Genomic DNA, 23,025 nt, shown 5'->3' with positions numbered 1-23,025 from the left:
TTTTGAAACTAACCATGTTAAAAGTGTTTCTGATATGTCCAAATAGGAGTTGAGGTAAGTTTGGCCAGGCAGGATAAATTGTAGTTTTCTTTCAAAATATGTTTGTTCATATATACAGATTTATTTAAGGGGAATGGGATAGCAGCTTACTTTGTTTATGTAATATTTTTGCATATGAAATTTGTGAAAGGTTGTTCGTTGTTGTATTTTGAGAGTTTGTTTCTTTCAAGCCATTGTAACTCTTTTCTTCTAAATCTTAGACCTGACTAATAAAGTTCTTCCTCATTTTTTTCTACCAGAAAACTAAATATATTGTTAGATTTTGTTTAGGGTACTTTTGTGACCACCTGATTTGCTGGACTTTCTGTCTCTAGTTGAAGAGGCATTTCAACTTCTACTTTTCCTGGATATTTTCCCCCATCCATCAACCACTTGGGTAGCTTTGTTCTTAAGTAATATTTATTTTTCCATTGTTGGTATAATACCATACATCTGAATTAAAGCTATACTCAGTAAACTTTTATCTACACTTGAAATGTGAGGAGGTGTAATATGATTGATAATTCTGGAGACACTTCCTGTGGTAGCCTTGAACCTTTTTTGTCTTGTGAAAAAAATAATTTCTAAAATAAAATTTAGCTTCTGTTTTATTTATATTGGTTTCTAAACATCATCCTGGGTGTTAAAAAATATATCTTGTCTTACGTGGTTCATCTTAATGTTTTAATGTTTTGATTCTAGCATAGTTTATTCATTTTTGTTAGTAACAGTGCCTTGAACTAATTTTTATACTAACAAGTATTATTTCTATATATTTATATCTATTTTTTAACGAATAGTGAAGCTCACATTTAAACCAAACAATTAATTTCTGTTAGGTTTATCAAGAGTTACAAGAAATTTGGTGGCCCTCTGGAAAGGTAAATACATCTGTCATTCTCAATAGAATTATAGAATGTATCACATGCTGTCAGCTTTATTTGTACTATTGTTAAATTTGCTGTAAAAGGTTTTTACAAAGTTAACCTGTAGAAAGCAAATTTCAGATAGATTTTTGAAAGCTTTTTGTACTATCCTTAATCCTTTCTAGTCTCTAAAGTTTTACCTAGAAATGAAGTTTTCTATAAAATACATGGCCTGTAAAACATTTGCATTTTTATAATTGTAAGCTACTTTTCAAATGCTTTTTCTTACTTTTTCATCACAAGCTTATAAAATAGCAGATTCATCCGTAGAGAAGCTAGGTTGCTAACCTAGCCTCTGACTTAAAGACCAATTTTGTTTAACAGTTATTCTCAATAACTGCTATAACCACTATCTTAATTATAGAGTGGCAGAGACTCAAATTGGTTTAATTCTATTTTTCTCCCCAAAACTCCATCTTAAAATAGAGATATTTTCAGTTTTATTTTGGGATGACTTGCATGAAGTTACAATGAAATACTTACATAATTATTTTAGATGATGAAAAAAATGTTTTGAACATTATTCATATTTTCTCAGTGTATAGTAATAAAAAAATTATAGAACTTTACTCTTATAATATCTGTCTTAAATGGCTCCATTTTATTCTGCATATTTACCTGAAAATTGTATTATTTTATTACAGATTAGATGCAATTGCTCGAGATGCTGAATTAGTTGATAAGTCAGAGACAGACCTCAGACGACTAGGAGAATTGGTACATAATGGTTGCATTAAAGCTTTAAAGGACAATTCTTCAGGAACAGAACGAACAGGTAATACTAAAATGAAAGTGATTTAAAGAGAGGTAAATGGAATTTTCAAAATATGCTTTTATTGAGTTAGTTAGGTATTACATCTTAAGTTACCTATTCATTAGTCTTAAAAGATGCTTTATAAAACAAAGCAAGGCCATTTCTGGATAATAGAAAATGGGCAGCAGAATTGTATTATTGAAGGCAGTAGAATCCATCTGCCTGGTATATTTTCTGGCTGGGAGGTAACATCAGGAATTATTGTTAGTTGTACTATATTTTTAGTATAGATGAGATATTATAAGTGTACACATGTGATAATGGTTTTAGCATAGTTACTTCATTATACTTATTTTGTAATTCATCTATCTAAATAAAAATAGATTCAGTAATTAGATGTACTGAAAAAAATACTGGAACTCTTATTTAGAAAGGCTGACATATTAATAGATTGATGTATCTTATGCATTTGCTAAAGTACATGAAATGCTTTTTGTGAATCTTTGTGTGCTATATTATAATCAGTAGTATGTACTGAAAAATCTCGAGTGAAATTTAGGTTTGCCAGCAAGCCTCCCCTTAACACAAATAAGTAATACTTAAAAATATAGGTAAATAAGTAATAGTACTTATTTATATAAGTAATAACATATTTTGCTTTGTGTTTCGTAGTATATATTTTATACTTTTTAATATCCTTTTTCAAATAAATTAAGGTGGTAGACTTGGAAAAGTAAAGGGTCCAACATTCCGAATATCAGGAGTACAGGTGAATGCCAAGCTAGTCATCTCCCATGAAGAAGAATTAATACCGTTGCACAAATCCATTCCTTCAGATCCAGAAGAAAGAAAGCAGTGAGTTGTTTACTTTTTCCATTGTAAAATATTTGTTGTTATTCAATAATTTGGATATGAATGTATGTTAAAAATGTTTTTTATGCCATTGGCCAATTTGAATAAAATGTTTTTAAAAATAAAATAAAGCATAGTATTTTGAAGTTGTAATGACTCAGATATGTTTTTCAAAATTAATTTTTAATAAGGCAATTATAACTTGACAGTGGCTGTTAACTTTAATGATAGGTATATCATCCCATGCCACACGAAGGCAGCTCATTTTGATATAGACTGGGGCAAAGAAGATGATTCCAATTTGTTAATTGGTATCTACGAATACGGATATGGAAGCTGGGAAATGATTAAAATGGATCCTGACCTCAGTCTGACACACAAGGTACTTAAATATTTCTTGATTCTGTTGACCACTGATGTTAAATTGAATTTTTTGCCTTTAAATTATGTTAGAAATAAACTCAGCTGGGAGTCAGGAAACCATGGCTCTAGTTAGCTGTGTGACCTTGGCTTCTTTGGAATCTGGTTTTCATGAAGGGATTGAATTTAAATGATCTCTAGATTCTGCTTTACCTCTGAAATTACATTTTTGTTATTAAGGCATAGCTATATTTTTCTTCATAGTATCAGGTTAAAAGTAAACCTGTCTGTCATTCAGTCATTATATTATTCAAGAGCAAAAAAGGATTGTTTTTTATGTGTGTGTGTTTATATGCTTTTTTTAAATAACAAACAATGTTTAGGAGATTTGGTGATTTGATGCCACCACACTAGTTATGATCATTTCTTTGCCTAGAATGGAAAACATTGGAAGCATTGCCCTATGCTTATCATTTATCTTTTTATATTTTACTTCTTCATGGACAAATGGGAACCTTCAGATATTTGTCATTTGCTACTGTGAAACAAAATTAGTTTATGTTTTCATTATAAAAGTTTCCTCACAGTACATGCTTTGGGTCATCTTCTACATGAACGATACTTTTTTTTTTTTAATTAATTTTTTATTTTTGGCTGTGTTGGTTCTTTGTTGCTGCATGCAGGCTTTCTCTAGTTGCGGCGAGTGGGCGCTACTCTTCGTTGTGGTGCGCGGGCTTCTCATTGTGGTGGCTTCTCTTGTTGCAGAGCACGGGCTCTAGGCACACGGGCTTCAGTCGTTGTGGCATGCAGGCTGTAGAGCGCAGGCTCAATAGTTGCGGCGCACGGGCTTAGTTGCTCCGCAGCATGTGGAATCTTCCTGGACCAGGGATCGAACCTATGTCCCCTGCACTGGCAGGCGGATTTTTAACCACTGCACCACCCTGGAAGTCCTGATAGATGATACTTTATATTCTAGGAATTTTTGTATACTTTATACTTAAAATATACTGTTGAGTAGGAAGGAAATCTAAGAATACTATGATGTTTAATAACACTGAATGCCAATACACCATTACAAATTTGAAAGAAATTTCTAACCTCATACTGTGTAGTCTCATTTTGAATAGAGGGATATTTTTCTCGTGTATTTAGAATTCATTCCCAGAGAAATTGAATCTTTGTGGCATAGCTATAAAAAATGTATTTTGCATTCTAAGCTGTTTATTCCTACAGATTTTAAGAGTTGTAACTTGTTAGTGAATTATACATATTTTTTAAATGAGTAAGCCTTTTTTAAACAATGATTATTATTTCTCATGTTATTTATTAAGACAAGATGAAAAAATTAATTGCTTTTCAGATTCTTCCAGATGATCCTGATAAAAAACCACAAGCAAAACAGTTACAGACACGTGCGGACTACCTCATCAAATTACTTAGTAAAGATCTTGCAAGAAAAGAAGCTCAGAGGCTTTCTGGTGCAGTAAGTTAACATATGCTTAAGAGCAGTTTACTTTTGAATAAGATAAATCCAGTTTTCTGATCACCCTAGGCACCTGTGGTTAGCATGGGCTCATCAGTATGTTTATCTGTAATTTAGCTTTATTTGAATATGGTAATATTTTGCCTTAAATGATCTCAGCATTCATGTTAAAACTCTAGTGAGTCCTATCTTTCAGAATGGGATCTGTTTTTTCCTAGTATTTAGAGAGAGAGTGGGAGCAACTTTTGGAGTGGATTGGAGTGCTTTTTGAGAGGACAGGCTTCCATTATTGTTTCATTTGGCGACATTGGGCAGCTTAAGGAATAGCATTAAAGATTACCAAGCTTATTTATGAGGGTGTTTCACAAAAGAAGGAAAAAGACACTAAAAGAGAGGTGATTGGAAACTAAAGCAACCCTTGAAAGTTTACCTGTGACCACAGTGTCAGTAACTACCTATGTACTATTAAAAATAATTTCTAAGGCTATCTCTGGTGACATTGGATTTAGTTGAAAATAATAATAATTTAGGGAGGTGAACAACCCTCCTATTTCTCTCTACTCTGTTTTTTTTTTTAAGAAATAATTACAGTTGGTTAGCATTTATTCACATTAATTTGTACTTGATTCATTAAGTTATATCACTTTTGTTGATAATAACTTTCTAAGATTGGTGTAGCTTAGTGCCAGCAGATTAAGGATTGGGTTGGAGTGTGTGTTCTTTAGCTTTATAGATGTGGTATTTAAGATTTTTTTTTAATGGAATCTGTGGGGTTGGTTAGAATAAAAATAATTATTTTTAGGGAGGTTCAAAAAGGAGGAAAGTAAGAGCTAAGAAGAATAAAGCAATGAAGTCTATAAAAATGAAAGAGGAAATAAAGAGCGATTCTTCTCCCCTGCCCTCAGAAAAGTCTGATGAAGATGATGATAAGGTAAGAATGTGTTTTAGAAAAGCAACCTGTTATATAGAAAGGGGACATGGCATATTTGAAGTTTGAAGTAAGGCTTGAAATTTTACTTTTAGATACTGAAGTTCTTTTTTATAGTTTGTTATGTAGTCTCATTTACAGAACAGAATTCTACCCACCCATCCAATAGATTATATTTCACTAGAGGGATAGAGCAAAGGTCCTTCCTTTTCAAACATTTGCCATTTAAAGACATTCTGTCTCCTTTAATTTTGTTATGAATTTTGAATGGGATTGGCTTACCTTAATTTTTATAGGAAGGTAAATATTGCATGTATCATTACTGATGGGATTCTGAATTACTTCTCTCAGAATCCACATACATGCAATCCATAGTCATGCAAAGAAAAGAAATTAGTCTTTGTCGAGATTTGGTTAGTAATACATTGGCCATACTTGCACTTTTCAGGATGAGATCACTTCTGTGAAACATCCAAATAAAAAAGTTAAAACAGAAAGAGACAGTGAAGAAAAACCTGAGCCAGATGTTTGTATAAAGAAGGAACCAGAAGAAAAGAGGGAAGCGAAAGAAAAGGAAAATAAAAGAGAACTTAAAAGGGAGATAAAAGAAAAAGAGGATAAGAAAGATATAAAGGAAAAAGATTTTAAAGAGAAAAGAGAAAACAAAGTAAAAGAAGCTATACAGAAAGAAAAAGACATAAAGGAAGAAAAGGTATGCAAATCATAATATAAAATTTAGAAAGTGACACAACAGGATATTTACAGTTTAGGAGAATAAATTGCCTGTCAGCCCAATTAGTCTCAATAACTGAGTTCTTTAAAAATGCATATGGGTATCTAGTAGAGGAGAAGAACAGGTTTGAATCCTTTTTTAGATGCCTTACCTAAAAGGAATGTTACAGAATAGCTTTTTTTTTGGTTTCCCCAAATGAAATGGGGGAAAGATAAAATAGATAAGAATGTTAAATGTGAGTAAACTTTATAGAATAAAATGAGACCATAGTTCTTCTGGAAGTGTTAATCATTTTTGCCTTTGTTGTTGTTATGTTTTTGTTTTATTTTCTCTTTTTCATCAGTTGAGTGAATCCAAGTCTGATAGCAAGGAAAGATCTAAGAAATCTTCAGTGTCGGATGCTCCAGTTCATATCACTGCAAGTGGTGAACCAGTTCCCATATCTGAAGAATCTGAAGAGCTAGATCAGAAGACATTCAGCATAGTAAGTAGTAAAGTTTCTGGTTATTAGGAATAATTCATATAACATTTTATTTAATTTATATTCATCTTTTAAAACTTTAACTTTAGAAATATGTTTGAATTTGATAGCATTGCAGTTCAAGTTGACAAAAGCAATAGATTTAAATTTTGAAAGGTATCCTAAATTTAGAATCAACCTAGAAAAACTTCTTCATAAATTAAAGATTTTAAGAAAAGGTATTTAGGGAATAAACTTTTTTTCCTCCAGCTTTAGAATTTTAAACTTTTCAATTCCTGAGCCTATTATCCATATAACAGTGCTTTTTATCTACAGTGAAGGACCCTTCTTTTCTAATCTTTTACAGACCAGTGTTTTTAGAAAATAAAATAAAAATGAAAATAGGAAAAAAAGAATATAAAATATAAACCCCGGTGTTGTATTACTAGATTCAGTAGGTATAAATTTGCACTGTCAAACTGATATAAAGGTTTCTAAACTTTCTGTACCTATCCTGCTTTGGACTAACACAGGTTCATAGACCACACTTTGAGTAACACTGGTCTAAAATATACTGGTTTTACATGCTACCATGCTTTTATATTCATCGAAGTCAGGGAGAATCTATCTTGGCCTTTCTCCAAAGGGTTTATTTGCTGTATATATTCAGGAACCCAAATAATCTATGGGTGTAATCTTAAGTCAGTTTTATCACTGATACTAATCAAATGCTATACTTGAAAGATGGAAATTTTCACCTTCTAAAATTATATTTGTGTTTAACCTACTACGTCCTTTTAGATCCCCAGCTCACCTTCATGTCCCATTTTCTCCTGCTGTGTACTCTGACTAGATGATACTAAGACTGAGAACGCATTTATTCATTTCCTACTGATTCCATTACATGCCCTAATACAGTTCCAGATATGCTCTTTAAATAACATAGTTCCTACCACAGTTTTCTTGTCCTCCTCACTTTTGGCTGTTTACAGCCCTCTAATCTCTGAGAATATTGGGGACATTCCCAGGTAAGCTGTTTCAGCTCCTGTCTTCCATCTTACTTACTTGAATGAACATATATCTTATCTCTTGACTTTCATTCTTATCTTTTCTCCAGGTTCACATGTTGTGATTCCTTAGTAACTTTTAAGGCTAACCTTTCTATTTATGGCCTAGATCTTAATCTAGCCTCTCTATCCATTTTCTATTGGTTTTTTGTTTTGGTTTGGTTTTTTTACCCCCTCTGTATTGGGTGGGAATGGGTGATGGTGTGATTTTGCTTTTCTGAGGTGAAAACACTGAACTCTTTCTGAACTGCTTCCCCTACACTATCTGCTCCATTACTGAGGTAGGTGAAATTGCACCTCTTGCCTCTTCTTTGCCCATATTTCCTCCTTAGCCATCTGACTTGTTCATATAACCAGTGAAATGGAAAGATTCCTTTTGTGCCCAGTGCATGAATTTCTTCTTCATTAACCTTCACAAATGATTTAAAATCTCTTGTATTATGGAAAGGAATACTGGAATAGTTTTAAACATGGACTCCAGAGCCAGATTTTCTGAGCTTATATGATTAAGATTTTCTTGGTATATACATTTTATTGTATTCGGGAATAGCTCTGATTACTAAGAAATTCACTGGTCTTAGTCTTCATTTTTCTTGACATCTTTGCCTCATTTAGCATCTCTTGATTTTCTTGTGTCTTATTGATCTGTCTTCCTAGATAGCAGTATAATTTAGCAGTCAAGAAAGTGTTTGAGGTCAAAACTGGGTTTCACAGATGTCATTTCATTCTAAGCTTCAATTTCTTTTTCTATAAAATAGAGTGAATGGTATTGCGAAGGTCTATTGTCAGAATCAAATTAAAAACAACGAACACACAGCCTCTGGTACCTAATAAGTGCTTTATAAATATTAGTTATCATTGCTCCAGTTCCCATCTTCAGGCCTTGACCTTAGCATAGATTTTAGTATCAATTCCTCTCTTTTTCCTCCACTCACATTCAGTCAATGAGTAAATCATATTGGCTCTAACACACTGGTTCAAGCCACAGCCATCTCTTTCCTAGATTATTTCAATAGCTTCATAGCTGTTCTCACTGCTTTCACCCTTCCCATCTCACTCTATGCCCTTTTCGTACCCCGGTTTGTACTCCACACAGCAACCCAGACTGACAATAACTGTTACAGGGATAACAAAGTCACCCCATGTTACTTTGCTGTTTAAAACCCTTGAATGGCTTTCCCTCTCGTTCAGGATAAAAGATTCATAACAATAGTCTAAAAGATACAGCATCTGGTTTACTCCCATCATCTCCTGCTGTTTGCCTGACTCACTTGGTTCCAGCGACACTGGAATTCATACTGTTCCCTTGAACATGTCAGACAAGTTGTAGGACATTTTTACTTGCTCTTCCCTCTGCTTGAAATGGCTTACTCCTTCGTTTTCTTTAGATACCTGCTCAAGCATCACCCTTCTCTGAAATCTTAAGTAAGGTAGAAAGCTCCATGTTCTTTCTTGTTTATTTATTTTTTTATCATGGTTGTCACCATCTTAAACACTATGTCTTGTTTATTTATTGGCTCTATTCTCCTACTAGACTATAGGTTCCATAAAAGCAGGGTCTCCGTTTTATTTACTGCTCTGTTTTCTGGGTCTAGAACAATGCCTAGAATATAGTATGTATTCAGCCTACATATGCTGAATAAATAATTTTCTAGCAGAATATAAACTAGAAAATTGAACAAGAAACAGAAAATGTAGAGAACAAATATGAGTAACACTAAAAATTAGAAAGGAAATTAAAAATTTCCCTTTTTTAAAAAAACATTAGGCTTGGCTGAGTTCTAATTTTAACTAAAGAATAAATGATTCCAGTGTTATTTAAATTATTCCTGACAAAAGATGGAAAGTTTCCCAACTGATTTGGAGAAACAGGTCAATAAAACAGAATAAAGTACTCATAAACAAATTCGCACATATAATATAGACACTTAATTGATAATAAGAAAGGCCCTTCACAGCAGTGATGTAAGGATTTCTTTTTTCAAATAAATGGTGGCATTGGGTCAACTAAATATATTGTCTGTAGTTGATCCATCCTTGCATTCCCCAAGCTAACCCAACTTGCTACTCATGGATATAATTACTATAAAGTTGTTTTTGTATTTGTATACAATAAAATTTATCTGCAGTTTGCTTTTTTAGTAATATTTTAATTCTGGTTTTGGTATAAGGTTAACAGTTTTTATTACACAAATTGGACTTTACTGAATGGTACAGTTTGGGTGTGTTGTCCTTTTACTAGCATGCTAGTGCTGTGTAGGCCAAGGAAGAGGTTGGTTTCCATCAACTACCCCCACGTCCTGACTGCCCAGATATGATAGAAGCAAAATTCATCATTAGCTACTTTGGCCCCAAGAATAGACAGGTTATACTTGTAGCTATATTGATGTTAATAGCTTTGCCACTATATTATATAAAGATTATTATTTATGTATTTATATATAAAAATAGCTTTGCCAATATATTACATAAAGATCTTTTTTTACATTTTATTCTATATTATAGTCAATACATAATATTAAGTTATACTCTGAAATATTTTAACGTTACGTCTGTTTAGAATGGTGTTCTACAGTGTAAAAAGTAACCATTTTTATAAAAAGTAAGTAAAATCCAAGGCTTTTACTTAGGCAAAGATAAATGATAATGGAAAGCCTTGCTTTCTGAATAAAGTCTGAAGGAAAAATGCTTGATGTTTAAGAGCTGTGAGGTGAGATTTAATGCTCATTTCAGCATTAGACAATGCTATCTTTACTCAGGTAAGTAAGTATCATTGAAAGTAGATCTTTGTTGAATTCATGGTTTTAATACATGTATTTGTGTTCTTATTTTCCTGTTTTAAAGTGTAAAGAAAGAATGAGGCCTGTCAAAGCAGCTTTGAAGCAACTTGATAGGCCCGAGAAAGGCCTTTCAGAAAGAGAACAACTGGAACATACTAGACAATGCTTAATAAAAATTGGAGACCATATCACGGAATGTCTGAAAGAGTATACAAATCCTGAACAAATCAAGCAGTGGAGAAAGTAAGTGATGTATTTTTCAGGAAGTGTTAAATTTGTAATTTTGTAACCATCTATTTGTTTCTTGTATTTCAATTTTTTTTCTACTTCTGAAGTTTAGGTAACAAAAAGTTTAAAAAGGTAACCTGAGGATGATTGCTTTCACTTTTTCCTTTAACTTTAAAGCTTTTTATAAATAAGTGATTACTTAATTGTGCATCATGATAAACCACAGGTGGCATCTCTGCCTTTAAATAAATAGTGAAAGTCATTTCATTAAAATTCAGATTGCATTTTATTTTTAAAAATCTCCACAATTTATCAAATTATTCTCAGTAATATCTTCAGAGGTTGGTGTACCAATTTGTTAGATAAATTTAGCAATTCATCTTCTAAGTATCACTGTAAAGCCTTGCAAAACTCAATGTCCTCAAGCAATGTAAAATGCAGACTTCTGTTTTCCTCTTCATCTTAGAAGTGGCAGCAATTTGATTGATTTTAAAATTACAGTTGATTTTAAAATTATAAATCTGAACTGCTATAATATATACTAATCACTTAATGATTACCAAATCCAGGACACTGTTAAGCCAGACGACTAGACAGGATAGGAAAAAAATAAAATGAGCATAAACCAGTCATAGACATCTGTTTATTAGCCTTCTGATTTCTTTGCTACATGTAGTGCAGCTACATATCAAAACAAAAAACTTTAATGACACATTTCTGGAGGAGGCATGATGATTACACAAAAGTTAAAAAAAAATTTTCTATCCTTGTCCCTTTTCTTCTTAAACTCAACCAGGACCCCCATTTTAGAAAGAGGAGATAGAAGTTGATCGTGATCACTAGGCTTTTGAAAACAAGTGAAACTGAGCTCATGTCTAAAGAAACTGAAGCCATTCACAGACATGAAGAAGAGCCTAAAGTCATGTGCCTATAATGACATGGAATGATCACTGGAGTTGGCATTACAAGACATGCATGCTTAGTTCCATCCTGGCTAATTTTTGGCTTTGTGACCTTAAACAGTTACCAATATCTATGAGCCCCCCAGTATTATCATCTGTAAAATGATAAGGCACTGCATATTTTTCAGTTATTGAAGGATAATGATAAGATATATTATGCAGAGTGAGAGGCAATAATTCTCAAGTACTATTCATAGTGTCTAGTTGAATCTTTTATTTATGGTTGGAGTATATATACACCGGAGCTTAATGCTTTCCTTAAATACCGTAAAATAGAATTACTCCATCCTTCTCAAGCTCTTATCAACTCATACAGGGACCCCTAAAGTACAGAACCACAGGACATGAATACAGTAGAGTTTAATTATATATACTAGGATTAAATGAGAATATAGCGGAATTCCTCTATCTTTTTATATTTAAGATCCAAAGTTAAATAAATGTTCTCTGTCAGTGGCTCCCGGACATATTCTTGATTGTTGCTTGTCTGATAAAATTAGGGAAAAAAAGGAAATGCAGTGAGTTATTTTTAAAGCTAAATTTAGTTAATTTAAAGGATTATATTAAAGTTATTTTCTACTTTTTAGTGTAAAGGAGCTTATATTCTCTCTGACAAAACTTAATTGTGTACTACATACCAGTTTTTAAACCTTAATATAGAGTTTAGATTTTTGAGGTTGTGAAGAAGGCAGAATATCTATTTTACCTGCTTTCTAGATTAGAAATAAGCAGCATCTCGTTGAAATTACATGTCGACTAATACAACTGGATGTTATTTCAGGTTTAGGTTGTTATTAGGAAATGGGGGAGGGGAGGTAAAAAACCTTTAAAAGAAGAGAGACCAAATAGCCAGGAGACATTTTTCTTTGTGTTCGCCCTTACCTCCCAAGGTTGTATTCCTCTTTTTACCCAGCTAGGCAAATTAGCTTTTGTTTTTCTTACATTTAGCTCTCATCTTCCTTGATTTCATATTCCTTGGTACTTATTCCTGCTGCCACTGTCTCTGGTTATACCAGATTCCTTTAACTGGGAAAGGCGAACAGAAAGACCCCAGTTGAAAAATATTTCAAAAGCAAATTCGTTTTTGCTCTGGTCTGAGTGCTGTCTTAGAGAAAGATTGGGGAAAAATGTAGAAGCAAGGGAGAGTCCCTTGTGTTAAGGTTGAACTTCTGACCACCCTGCCCTACTCCACTCCACCCCACAGAACACAGCTACAGTTACTGATTCTACAAAAGGAAGGAAGATCAAGACCTTACCTGTAATTTTAAAGATAGGGACTTCACCCATAATTATACAGCAGTTGATGTTAAGCAAACTTTTACAGTAACCATAATTAATCTGCTTTATTTCTTGCTTATAGATGTTTATATATAAATATTTTGACCAAATGAATAGTGAGGAAATGCAACACTAGTTTTTATTTAAAAATCACTTACAATCAAGTGATAACCGTAATAATGTGTATTTGTGTTTCATTTGTATATCAAAGTACTTTCATATGCTTCATTCTAATTGATCCTTTTAAAAATGCTGTATTTAGGAAATCTTAATAGTTAATACTTCCATTTTTAGAGAAGAAAAAAATGGACTCAGGTGAATAGCTTTGTAGGGCTGGGACTGGGGTATGGCCAAGGAGGCGCACAGGGCATGAACTTTAACAACAAGATGCTCACTCTTACGCTAGTTCCAGGTCTGGAGTTTTGCCCAAGATCACACAATTCAGCAGGTGATATAATTAGGACCAGAATCTAATTTCAACTAGATTTTTTCTAGGGAAAAAGTATTCTTAAAAAGAAACTTAATTACTAACAAAAACACAGTTTATTAATTCCTACTTCTACTCTTTTGAGTTAACTGTAGAATGTAGATAGTCTAGAGATAGTCTATAAATTCATTTAAAGGCGATGAATTTTCTCAGCTGCTGTGGATTTCACTTCACTCAGTTATCATTTAATTTTTTCTAAGTTTGCTTATAAATTTTATTTCAAGGTTAATGTCATACCTATAGTGAAAGTTTTAATATCTTCTGGTGACCACTGCCCTAATACAGTATTCTTAACAATTTAAAGACATGCTGATTCTTTTTAGCCTTTTGTTGCAGTAACAAAATGAAAACCAGATTATACTCATTTATCTTTAATAAATAACTCAAGTATTTTATAAATTAATAGAGCCCCTTGAACATTAGTCATAATTTTAATTTCATTTGTTTTTAAACAGGACCAAATTTGCATTTTACTTTATTTTTATTAAAATATAGTTGACTTACACTATTAATTTCAAGTATATAACAGTGATTTGTAAATATACAGAGTTGTTATATTTATTGACTATATTCCCTGTGCTGTATGTTACATCACTGTGACTTATTTATTTTCTTACTGGTAGTTTGTACCTCTTAATCCCCTTTACCTATTTTGCCCATGCACCTACGCACCTTCCCTCTGGCAAGCACTAGTTTGTTCTCTGTATCCGTGAGTCTGTTTCTGTTTGTTACATGTTCATTTGTTTTGTTTTTTTAGATTCCACGTATAAGTGAAATATATAGTATTTGTCTGACGTATTTCATTTAGCATAGTACCCTCTGGGTCCATCCATGTTGTTGCAAATGGCGAGATTTTATTCTTTTTTATGGCAGTGTAATGTTTGTGTGTGTGTGTGAGAGAGAGTGTTCCACTTCTTTATCCATTCATCTATGGTTGGACACTTAGGTTGCTTCCATGTCTTGGCTATTGTAAAAATAATGCTACAGTGAACATGGGGGTGCATATATCTTTCCGAATTAGTGTTTTTATTTCCTTCAGAAAAGTACGGAGGAGTGGAATTGCTGGATCATATGGTAGCTCTATTTTTAATTTCTTGAGGAACCTCCATGCTGTTTTCCATAATGGCTGCACCAATTTACATTCCCAGCAACAGTGCATGAGGGCTCCATGTCCTCCACATCCTGGTCAACACTTGTTTTTCCTTTTTTATGATAGCCATTCTGACAGGTGTGAAGTGATATATCTCATTTTGGTTCTGATTTGCATTTCCCTTACGTTGAGCATCTTTTCATGTGCCTCTCAGCCATCTGTATATCTTCTTTAGAAAAATACCTCTCAGGTCCTCTGCCCATTTTTAATCAGTGTTTTGATACTTTAATTTTTAAATAAGCTGTTCTAATTTAATATCAAACAAACAATGGATAATAATAGGATTTGGCTAATTAAGTTAGATATAAATTACAGAGATTTTACTATATTTAGTATTGAAGTTGTTGAATGATTTAATTTTCCCAACTGCTATCTGATAAACTTTTATCAAATTTGTTGAAAGAATTATCTTTCATGACTCGGTATTAGCTATTTCTTCATTCTTTCGTTTCATTGATAATTGATTACCGAGAGTAGTATAATCTAAAGAGCGTTTCAAAAGAAAAAACTAAATAATATTGACTCCAGTTAATGATATGCATGCTGAAGTATTTAGGGGGGAGATATACTAATACCTATAATTTTTCTTTGAAATGTATCAAACAAACACTAGAGGGATTGACAGAGGGATGGACATATGGAATCATATGTGATAAAGCAAGCACAGTAAAATGCTAATAAGAGAATCTAGGTATTAGGTATATGGGTGATCATTGTAAAGTTCTTTTATCTTTGATGTATGAAAATTTTCATGATGTTGAAAATTAAGAAACAAAATAGCCGGGGCTTCCCTGGTGGCGCAGCGGTTGAGAATCTGCCTGCCAATGCAGGGGACATGGGTTCGAGCCCTGGTCTGGGAAGATCCCACATGCCGCGGAGCAACTAGTCCCGTGAGCCACAATTACTGAGCCTGCGCGTCTGGAGCCTGTGCTCCGCAACAAGAGAGGCCACGATAATGAGAGGCCCGCGCACCGCGATGAAGAGTGGCCCCCACTTGCCGCAACTAGAGAAAGCCCTCGCACAGAAACGAAGACCCAACACAGCCATAAATAAATAAATAAATAAATAAAAATTGTATAACTTAAAAAAAATAAACCAGATTTATTTAAAAAAAAAAAAACAAAATAGCCTATGCATATGTATTATGAAAATGTCCCATTAGTTTAAAATAGCCTGCTAATATTAGTCTTTATAACTTGATATGCCTGTTAATATGCCATAATTTATTTAAATAGCCCAATTTTACAGGCTATATGAAGTATCACTATAGAAGCAAATTTTGAGAGTATTACACACACATATGCACATTAAATATAAGGGTTTGGGTGACTGCTTTTTAAACTGCAGTACAATTTTATAGTCTAGTTTTTGTAAAATTATAGATCAAAATATTGATGAGGAATAGGTATCATCATATATACAGTTAAGCAAAGAGCTGTCACAAACTAAGTTAATTATAAATGGTAATTTATAATTAATAAAACAAAAAGAAAGGAAAGAAAACACTTGAGAAAGCCACAACTGTCTTAACAACACTGGCAAGAATTCTTTTAGAAAATCACCAGATATCCATCTCTGTATGCACATATGCTGGGATAATTTTGCAGTTATTGTATGACTCACAGATTTCTGATTTCCAAAATTTACTAACACTTAGGAGTTTACTAGCAAGCAGCTCTTCACACATATCGATGTCCAAAATCAAAAGGCTGGGAATTACTCATCTTAGTGGAAAGAGAGTTAGGAGCCAGAGCCCTGCCTTCTAGCCTTACCTAGCTGTATGAGTTTAGGCAAGTCACTTAGCCTCATTACCCCATTTGTTCGTTTATTTTAAAAATTGTCTGCTACATTGACTGTGCCTACCTAAAGGCTGGTTATTTGTGGAATTAAGTAATAGAAAAGAGCTTTGAAAATATAAAAACTGTATAAAGTACCTAGCCAGACACAGGTTAGGTACTTTATACAGTTCTCATTCAAGCCTTTGTAACGATGTATGTTTTGTAGTCATAGGCAATTGATGCTTGGTATTTGAGAGAAATATGTCTCAGCTGTTCAGAAATCCCCAAATTGGGACTTCCTGGTGGTCCAGTGGTAAAGAATCTGCCTTACAATACAGGGGATGCAGGTTCGATCCCTGGTCAGGGAACTAAGATCCCATATGCTGCGGGGCAACTAAGCCCGCGTGCCACAACTACTGAGCTCGCGCACCTCAAGTAGACAGCCTGCAGGCCGCAAACTACAGAGCCCACGCGCTCTGGAACCCGCGCACCACAACTACAGAGCCCATGCATCCTGGAGCCTGCACACCACAACTAGAGAAGAGAAAACCCACACGTCGCAATGAAAGATCCCACGTGCCACAACTAAGACCTGACGCAGCCATAAATAAATAAATCTTTTTTAAAAATCCCTCAATTAAGTACTTCTGTATAACTTTATTTCTCCCATAAAAAAGAATGAGAATAGTTATTTTCTAGCTAAGAATTTTTGCTTCCTTAGGCCTTCTTTCTTCAATTAATATCCTGAGAGATGGCTTTCTTTTGGGAAGTCATTATTCACACACACAGAGTTTTATTATTTTTTAAAAAATCACTTAAAATCTATTGCTTGACTCAGCAAAGATGTTGATGTTGGGTAGTCCACTAAACCTCCATCATTGGCTAATCAAGATTCAAAATCTTTAACATACCTACTGTAAAGCTAGTGGTTCAAGAAAAAATTGTAAATATATGAAGCTGTTACTTTTTCAGTGATGGCAGATAGACTTCAACTCAAGTGTCACTGGTTATTAGTGGCTCTGAGGAAGCTGTGTTGAGAAGGATTCAGAGACTGCATCTGAATTTATCATGAAGGAGTACCATGATCAATTACTGATCCCAGCCTTGGGAATGGGAAGAGAGACCTAAAGATACAATACTGTCCTTGGTTTATAGTGTCTGATCATGTTACTCTCATGACAATTACATCACAATTATAAAATGACAGTTGCTTTTTAATGCATTATTCAGGACCTTTTGTTCACAGGCTTAATCCATATTATCTGATGGTATCTTTACTCAAACTATTAACATAGTTTATTCCTTTTGTATCTAATCTGAACCACAATATGAGTCCCTTCCTGATTTGTAAGTTTACTTCCCTTTGGTTTCAAATTAGGATTGATTACTACTTTTCAAATCCAAAGATTGTAAAATGAAGGAATTTGAAAGAGAAGTAAAAGTTAACAATGTCCAGTTTTATTTGGAATCTTATCCATATATGAAGTTTAAAAAAAAAATGCTAGAAATAATCTCTTGAGACCGTGTTCCATAGAGGGCTAAGATGTGTATATTTCTGTGTAGAGGGAAGGGATTTCATTAAAAAGCTAAATATTTTCCACCAGACTAATTTGCCTTTTCTTCTTCTAGAAACCTGTGGATTTTTGTATCTAAGTTTACTGAGTTTGATGCAAGAAAATTACATAAATTATATAAGCATGCTATTAAAAAACGGCAGGAATCTCAGGTAAATTAATGCATCTTTTTTTCTTTATGTTATTGAAACATTTTTCCTTACAGAAGAATTCAGTTAATAAATGTAGAAGGAATGAAGGAAATAGAAAATCTCACAATAAAAATTGTTGCAGGTAAGATCCTCCAAGGGAAGCTAAAATTAGTGGGCAAGAAAACAAGATATTGCCATAGTCTAAAAGTATCTCCTCCAAGATGTTTATTGATTACAAAGAGAAAAATAATAGCTCTGTAGAGGAGAAACCTGCCTCACACCACCTTAAACAAGCAATCAAAGTTAATGTCACCAGTAATAAGACATATTGACATCATGAAGCCCCTGCATTGTGTACTGAAAAAGGAACATCACTTCTGTGGAATTCCTGGCAAAAAAGCATCACTTCAATCCAATCATGAGAAAATATCAGATAAACTCCAATTGAGAAATACTCTATAAAATAGCTGTCTAGTATTATTCAAAAGTATCAAGGTCATGGAAGACAAGAAAAACCTAAAGAGCTGTCCCAGTTTGGAGGAAACTAAGAAGACATGAAAACTGAGTATAATGGAGTACCAGATTGGATTCTGGAGGAAAAGGATCTCAGTGGAAAAATGTGAAATCTGAATAAAGTCTGTAGTTCAGTTAATAGTACTGTACCAGTATTAATTACTTAGTTTTGATCATTATACCATGGTTATATAAGATATTAACAGTAGGAGAAGCTGGTAAAAAGCATATGGGGACCCTCAGTACTATTTTTGCAGCTTTTCTGTAAGTCTAAAATTATTTCAAAGTCAAACTTTTTAAAAAGTCATGGGACAAATAGTTTATGCTTTTAAAAAATATCTGCAAATATTACATTTATACATTCTAATATCTTGAGAACTTCTTTTAGCATAAGGATTTTCTGTATCCTGTTTTTTATAAGGGTGTTTGAAGCCACTTAAAAGATTCTTACACATGTGCATTTATTTTAGCAAAATAATGACCAGAACAGCAACTTGAATACTCAAGTGATTAGAAATCCAGGTAAGTAAGTCTTGCTAATTGTTTTGGAAAGTAAATTTTAAAATTGGGGGGGTTTTTTGGTGGGGGGTGTTTTAGATGATATATACCCATGTTATTATATCGAATCTAGTATCTTAATAATCCTTTTTAGCTTATTATTAACTTTCCCATAAATCAACCTATTACCACTTTGTAGAAATTATAGAATAATTGTTGAAATGAACATATTTTTAAAAAACATTATTTGGAATAATAATGTATTCTTTCTGTGTAAGAGTCACAAAAGTATAGTCTAAGAAGGAAAAGGGCCTTATACTTTTTGGTTGTGATTTTTCACATTTCAGATTAAAGTAACCTATTTATAAAAAAAAAAAAAAGTAACCTATTTATAAGCCTTAGTATGGCTTTTTCTAAATGCTTTAACTGCCTGTATTTGAGAACCGGTTTTGTTACTTGGAGTTGAAACAGGATTTCTTATCATCTAGCAGTGAAGTTACTTTCGTTTACCATGTATTTTTTTTAAGTCATTAACAAAAGTTGGACACTTCTATCTAACAGATGTGGAAAGATTAAAAGAGAATACAAATCATGATGATAGCAGCAGGGACAGTTACTCATCTGATAGGCACTTATCTCAATATCATGATCATCATAAAGACCGACATCAGGGAGATTCTTATAAAAAGAGTGACTCTAGGAAAAGACCCTATTCGTCTTTTAGTAATGGTAAAGATCATCGTGATTGGGATCACTACAAGCAAGACAGCAGGTAAACTTGACAGTTTTAAAATTTTGCTTATTGATGTCTTCTTTATTTTATTTGCTGTATTTGACTTTATCGGCCAATTCAGTCTTCAGGTAATCAAAATAAGTCTTATGTAAGGTAAAGGTTTCGTTTGTAAATAAGAAAAACTGAAATATAGTTCTTTTGGTTAATATTAAGAGCTGAATTTCTCTATAAGAATGGATTTTTAATTATAAATTTAAGATCAAAGTATACAATAAAAAAGTTTAGTGTAGGGAGTTCTATAAGTCATGGGATTCATTATTGGTGGTTTTGGAGAATATTGGCTCAAATACTCAAAAATATAGTAAGTAAGGTAAAATAAAAGATTGATGGACTGTGGCTGAAGTGAGGTGATGGTGAATTCTACATTCTATTCCATTAAAAAAAAAACTAATATTTGTGTGAGTAATTAATTTATGTGAAAACAATTCATTGAGGTTAAACTTGAAGCAATCTGAGATAGTCCTGAAATCAGGACATTTTCTCCATATATTATTATTTTTCTGAAGCCTTTAAGTAGTAAACAACTGTAATATAATAATATATTTTACTCCTTTGTTGGTAAGGGAATATTTTCATTATAGTGATCATTACTGTAAGCCAAACAAAAATACTGAGAAGGGTAAAAGTAAAGATCAGAAATAAGGAAGTTAGTAGGCTTTTTTGTATTCTAGTTGTGCTCACTGCAGTAATTTCTTCTGAGAAACACAGCCACATTATAAACATGTCAATTGTATAATGGCTCTTAAAATTAGAAAAAGGCACACAATGAAAAGGAAAAGCCATATTTGTAGTGGTAAATGTTTGTAATTTCACAGACTTACGTAACAATTTATTTTGTTTATAATAAGGACCTTTTGTGAACCAAAAACCATTAAATTATGTTTGGTGTATTTTATTTGAAAAGGCAAACATTTTAGAGATTACTTTTCATTAAACTGCCATAATTTTTTTAGCCAACTGCCACATTTATGTATGGAGTAAATTTCACAATGACTTATATATCAAGTCTTACTATATAAGTAATCAAATTAAGGAAGCTTTTAATACGCATCACCAACCAATAAAAATTCTTTTACAGATTTATTTCATAGACTGTTTTAGAGGTTTTTATTTTTTTTCCTGCTTACAGGCTCATAAAAGGCTCTGATTTCAGGGGTATTTAGATTCATGTAGTTTTCTTAATTCCAACTTTCAGATAGTTAAGATGTATTAAGACAAATGATGCATAGAATAAAAAGTAGCAACCAATCTAAAATGAGCATGAGAAATTAGATGCTACCTGAAGTGCTTTGTATGGTTTCACTTTAGTTTAATGAATGGAATAGTTTTTCCAAAGGCATGCAGAGATATTTCCAGTGATTTTTAAGCTCACTTATAAAGTTTTGTGATTAAACACTGAATTTGTATACAATTAAAAGTATGCTTTAAAGTAATTTTGTTTTATTTTTAATAAGATTTTGTTTATTTGGAAACATTTAATTAGCATTATTAATTTAACTAAAATTCCTAATTTCTCTTTTGTTAGATACTATAGTGATAGAGAGAAACACAGAAAACTGGATGATCACAGGAGTAGAGACCACAGGTCAAATTTGGAAGGAAGTTTAAAAGACAGAACTCATTCTGATCATCGTTCTCATTCAGATCATCGGTTGCATTCAGACCATCGGTCAAGTTCTGAATATACACACCATAAATCTTCCAGGGATTATAGGTATCACTCAGATTGGCAATTGGACCATAGAGCTTCCAGTAGTGGCTCTAGATCACCACTAGATCAGAGGTCTCCTTATGGCTCCAGATCTCCATTTGAACACTCAATTGAACACAGAAGTACACCTGAGCATACCTGGAGTAGTCGGAAAACATAACAAAAACTGATAGTGTCTTTCTGGACTTTTCTTTTAGCCATATATCATAAACCAACACAGTAATTGCCTTACATGACTTGAAAGATATAAACAGATCTTCTATCAGTAGCAGTATTGTTACTTCTTTCCAGGATGCAAGGTCTATTATCCCAACAGAAGAGAAAATATTTTTATATTTAAGGATTATGCTGCACTGTACTACAAATATTGTAGTACTTTTTCTTTTCTTTTTTAAAGAAATGGAAAATGTTTACTATTACAGGGACCTCAACACTGCCCTTCCATATAGGCTGGATAAAACTGTTTTTAAGTCAGTGGTTTTAGACTGACATCCATTTAAATTATGTTTGTATATGAACTTTACTCTGACCTGTGATCATGTTTCAGGAAGGAATGAAAGAGAGTTCTTTTCTTAATAAAGAAAACACACTCAAGGACTTTATTCACTTTCCAAAGCTACTTGTTTACATGTACACTGCGACCACCTTGCCGCTTTTCATCACAAGCTTGAATATTTAAATTCTGTACTTATATCTGTAAAATAGCCAGGAATTTCCTGTTTGTGATCTATTATTATGCCTTTTTACACACACAAACAATGGCTGTAAATTACTGTAAATGGATTAAACGAGCTTTCCTTACTTCCTTCCCCTTCTCAGGCTTTTTTTGACTGTTCCTTTCCCTACCAACTCAGGCCTTCTTATCATTTAAAAATATATATATCAGTGTAATAACACTTTTTAATGATTTGTCTTGATGGAGTCATTGTTTAGAATGTAAAAAAATGGGGAAAGGGGCCACTTAATTCCATTAGTCCTTTTTATATTGACTGTTTTATTAGATACATGTTATTTCTTTCCTTTCCCTTTTTTAGTCAATATTGTGTAAGAAAATGGTGAGATGATAATGTAAAATCTAAACTGCATGCTCTGGAAACATTTTTTTCAGATGCATTTGGTTTAAAAGGGTAGGTGTATGAACACTTTCAGAATCCAAATGGCCAAAAGTTATTGTAAATCCATTTGTTTTCCTTTTCATGTGGGCAATAATGTCAAATGTGCTATGCAGCCAGGTAACATTTTAGATAAACTTGATTGACTTTTAATAAAAACTGTTACAATGCACACTGATTGTATATAAAAACCTTATATATGACAAATTAAATTTAAGAAAAAGGATATGTGGGCTCCTGTAATTTTCTGCTGCATTCTTATTCCCTCAAGCACTTAACTTTTTTTTTAAGTAGTAACATTTAGCTTCTAGAAAAGGATATTTTGATAAGCAGTTGAATATTGTTAATGTGTAGCACTACAGTTAAATCTATTTTGAAGAATATATGAATCTATGAAGTAAAATTTAGATCATAGAAATCTCTGTTGG

The 23,025-nt window shown here is 32.9% G+C and overlaps 1 protein-coding gene across 2 annotated transcripts in view; it reads left to right on the top strand.

Annotated features, from left to right (window-relative positions):
- The window catches only part of CHD1 (chromodomain helicase DNA binding protein 1), a 76,964-nt gene extending 54,144 nt beyond the window's left edge, over positions 1-22,820 (top strand). Inside the window, exons 25-37 of one of the 2 annotated variants that reach the window (XM_057541305.1) lie at positions 879-920; positions 1,610-1,740; positions 2,436-2,574; positions 2,803-2,953; positions 4,292-4,414; positions 5,217-5,345; positions 5,791-6,054; positions 6,419-6,559; positions 10,447-10,625; positions 17,895-17,991; positions 18,954-19,005; positions 19,543-19,753; positions 21,300-22,820. In XM_057541305.1, the coding sequence (XP_057397288.1) occupies positions 879-920; positions 1,610-1,740; positions 2,436-2,574; positions 2,803-2,953; positions 4,292-4,414; positions 5,217-5,345; positions 5,791-6,054; positions 6,419-6,559; positions 10,447-10,625; positions 17,895-17,991; positions 18,954-19,005; positions 19,543-19,753; positions 21,300-21,645 (2,005 nt within the window). In that variant the 3' untranslated portion in view covers positions 21,646-22,820. The remainder of the gene's footprint in view (positions 1-878; positions 921-1,609; positions 1,741-2,435; positions 2,575-2,802; positions 2,954-4,291; positions 4,415-5,216; positions 5,346-5,790; positions 6,055-6,418; positions 6,560-10,446; positions 10,626-17,894; positions 17,992-18,953; positions 19,006-19,542; positions 19,754-21,299) is intronic. The other variant, XM_028162668.2, reaches the window with a different exon arrangement.
- Positions 22,821-23,025: the final 205 nt, after the last annotated feature.

The sequence above is a fragment of the Balaenoptera acutorostrata genome, chromosome 2 (genome assembly GCF_949987535.1).
Source record: "Balaenoptera acutorostrata chromosome 2, mBalAcu1.1, whole genome shotgun sequence".
In the NCBI taxonomy this organism is placed as follows: Eukaryota; Metazoa; Chordata; class Mammalia; order Artiodactyla; family Balaenopteridae; genus Balaenoptera; species Balaenoptera acutorostrata.
The sequence above is the reverse complement of the archived record's forward strand: the minus strand, read 5'-3'. Positions and strand labels throughout refer to the sequence as shown.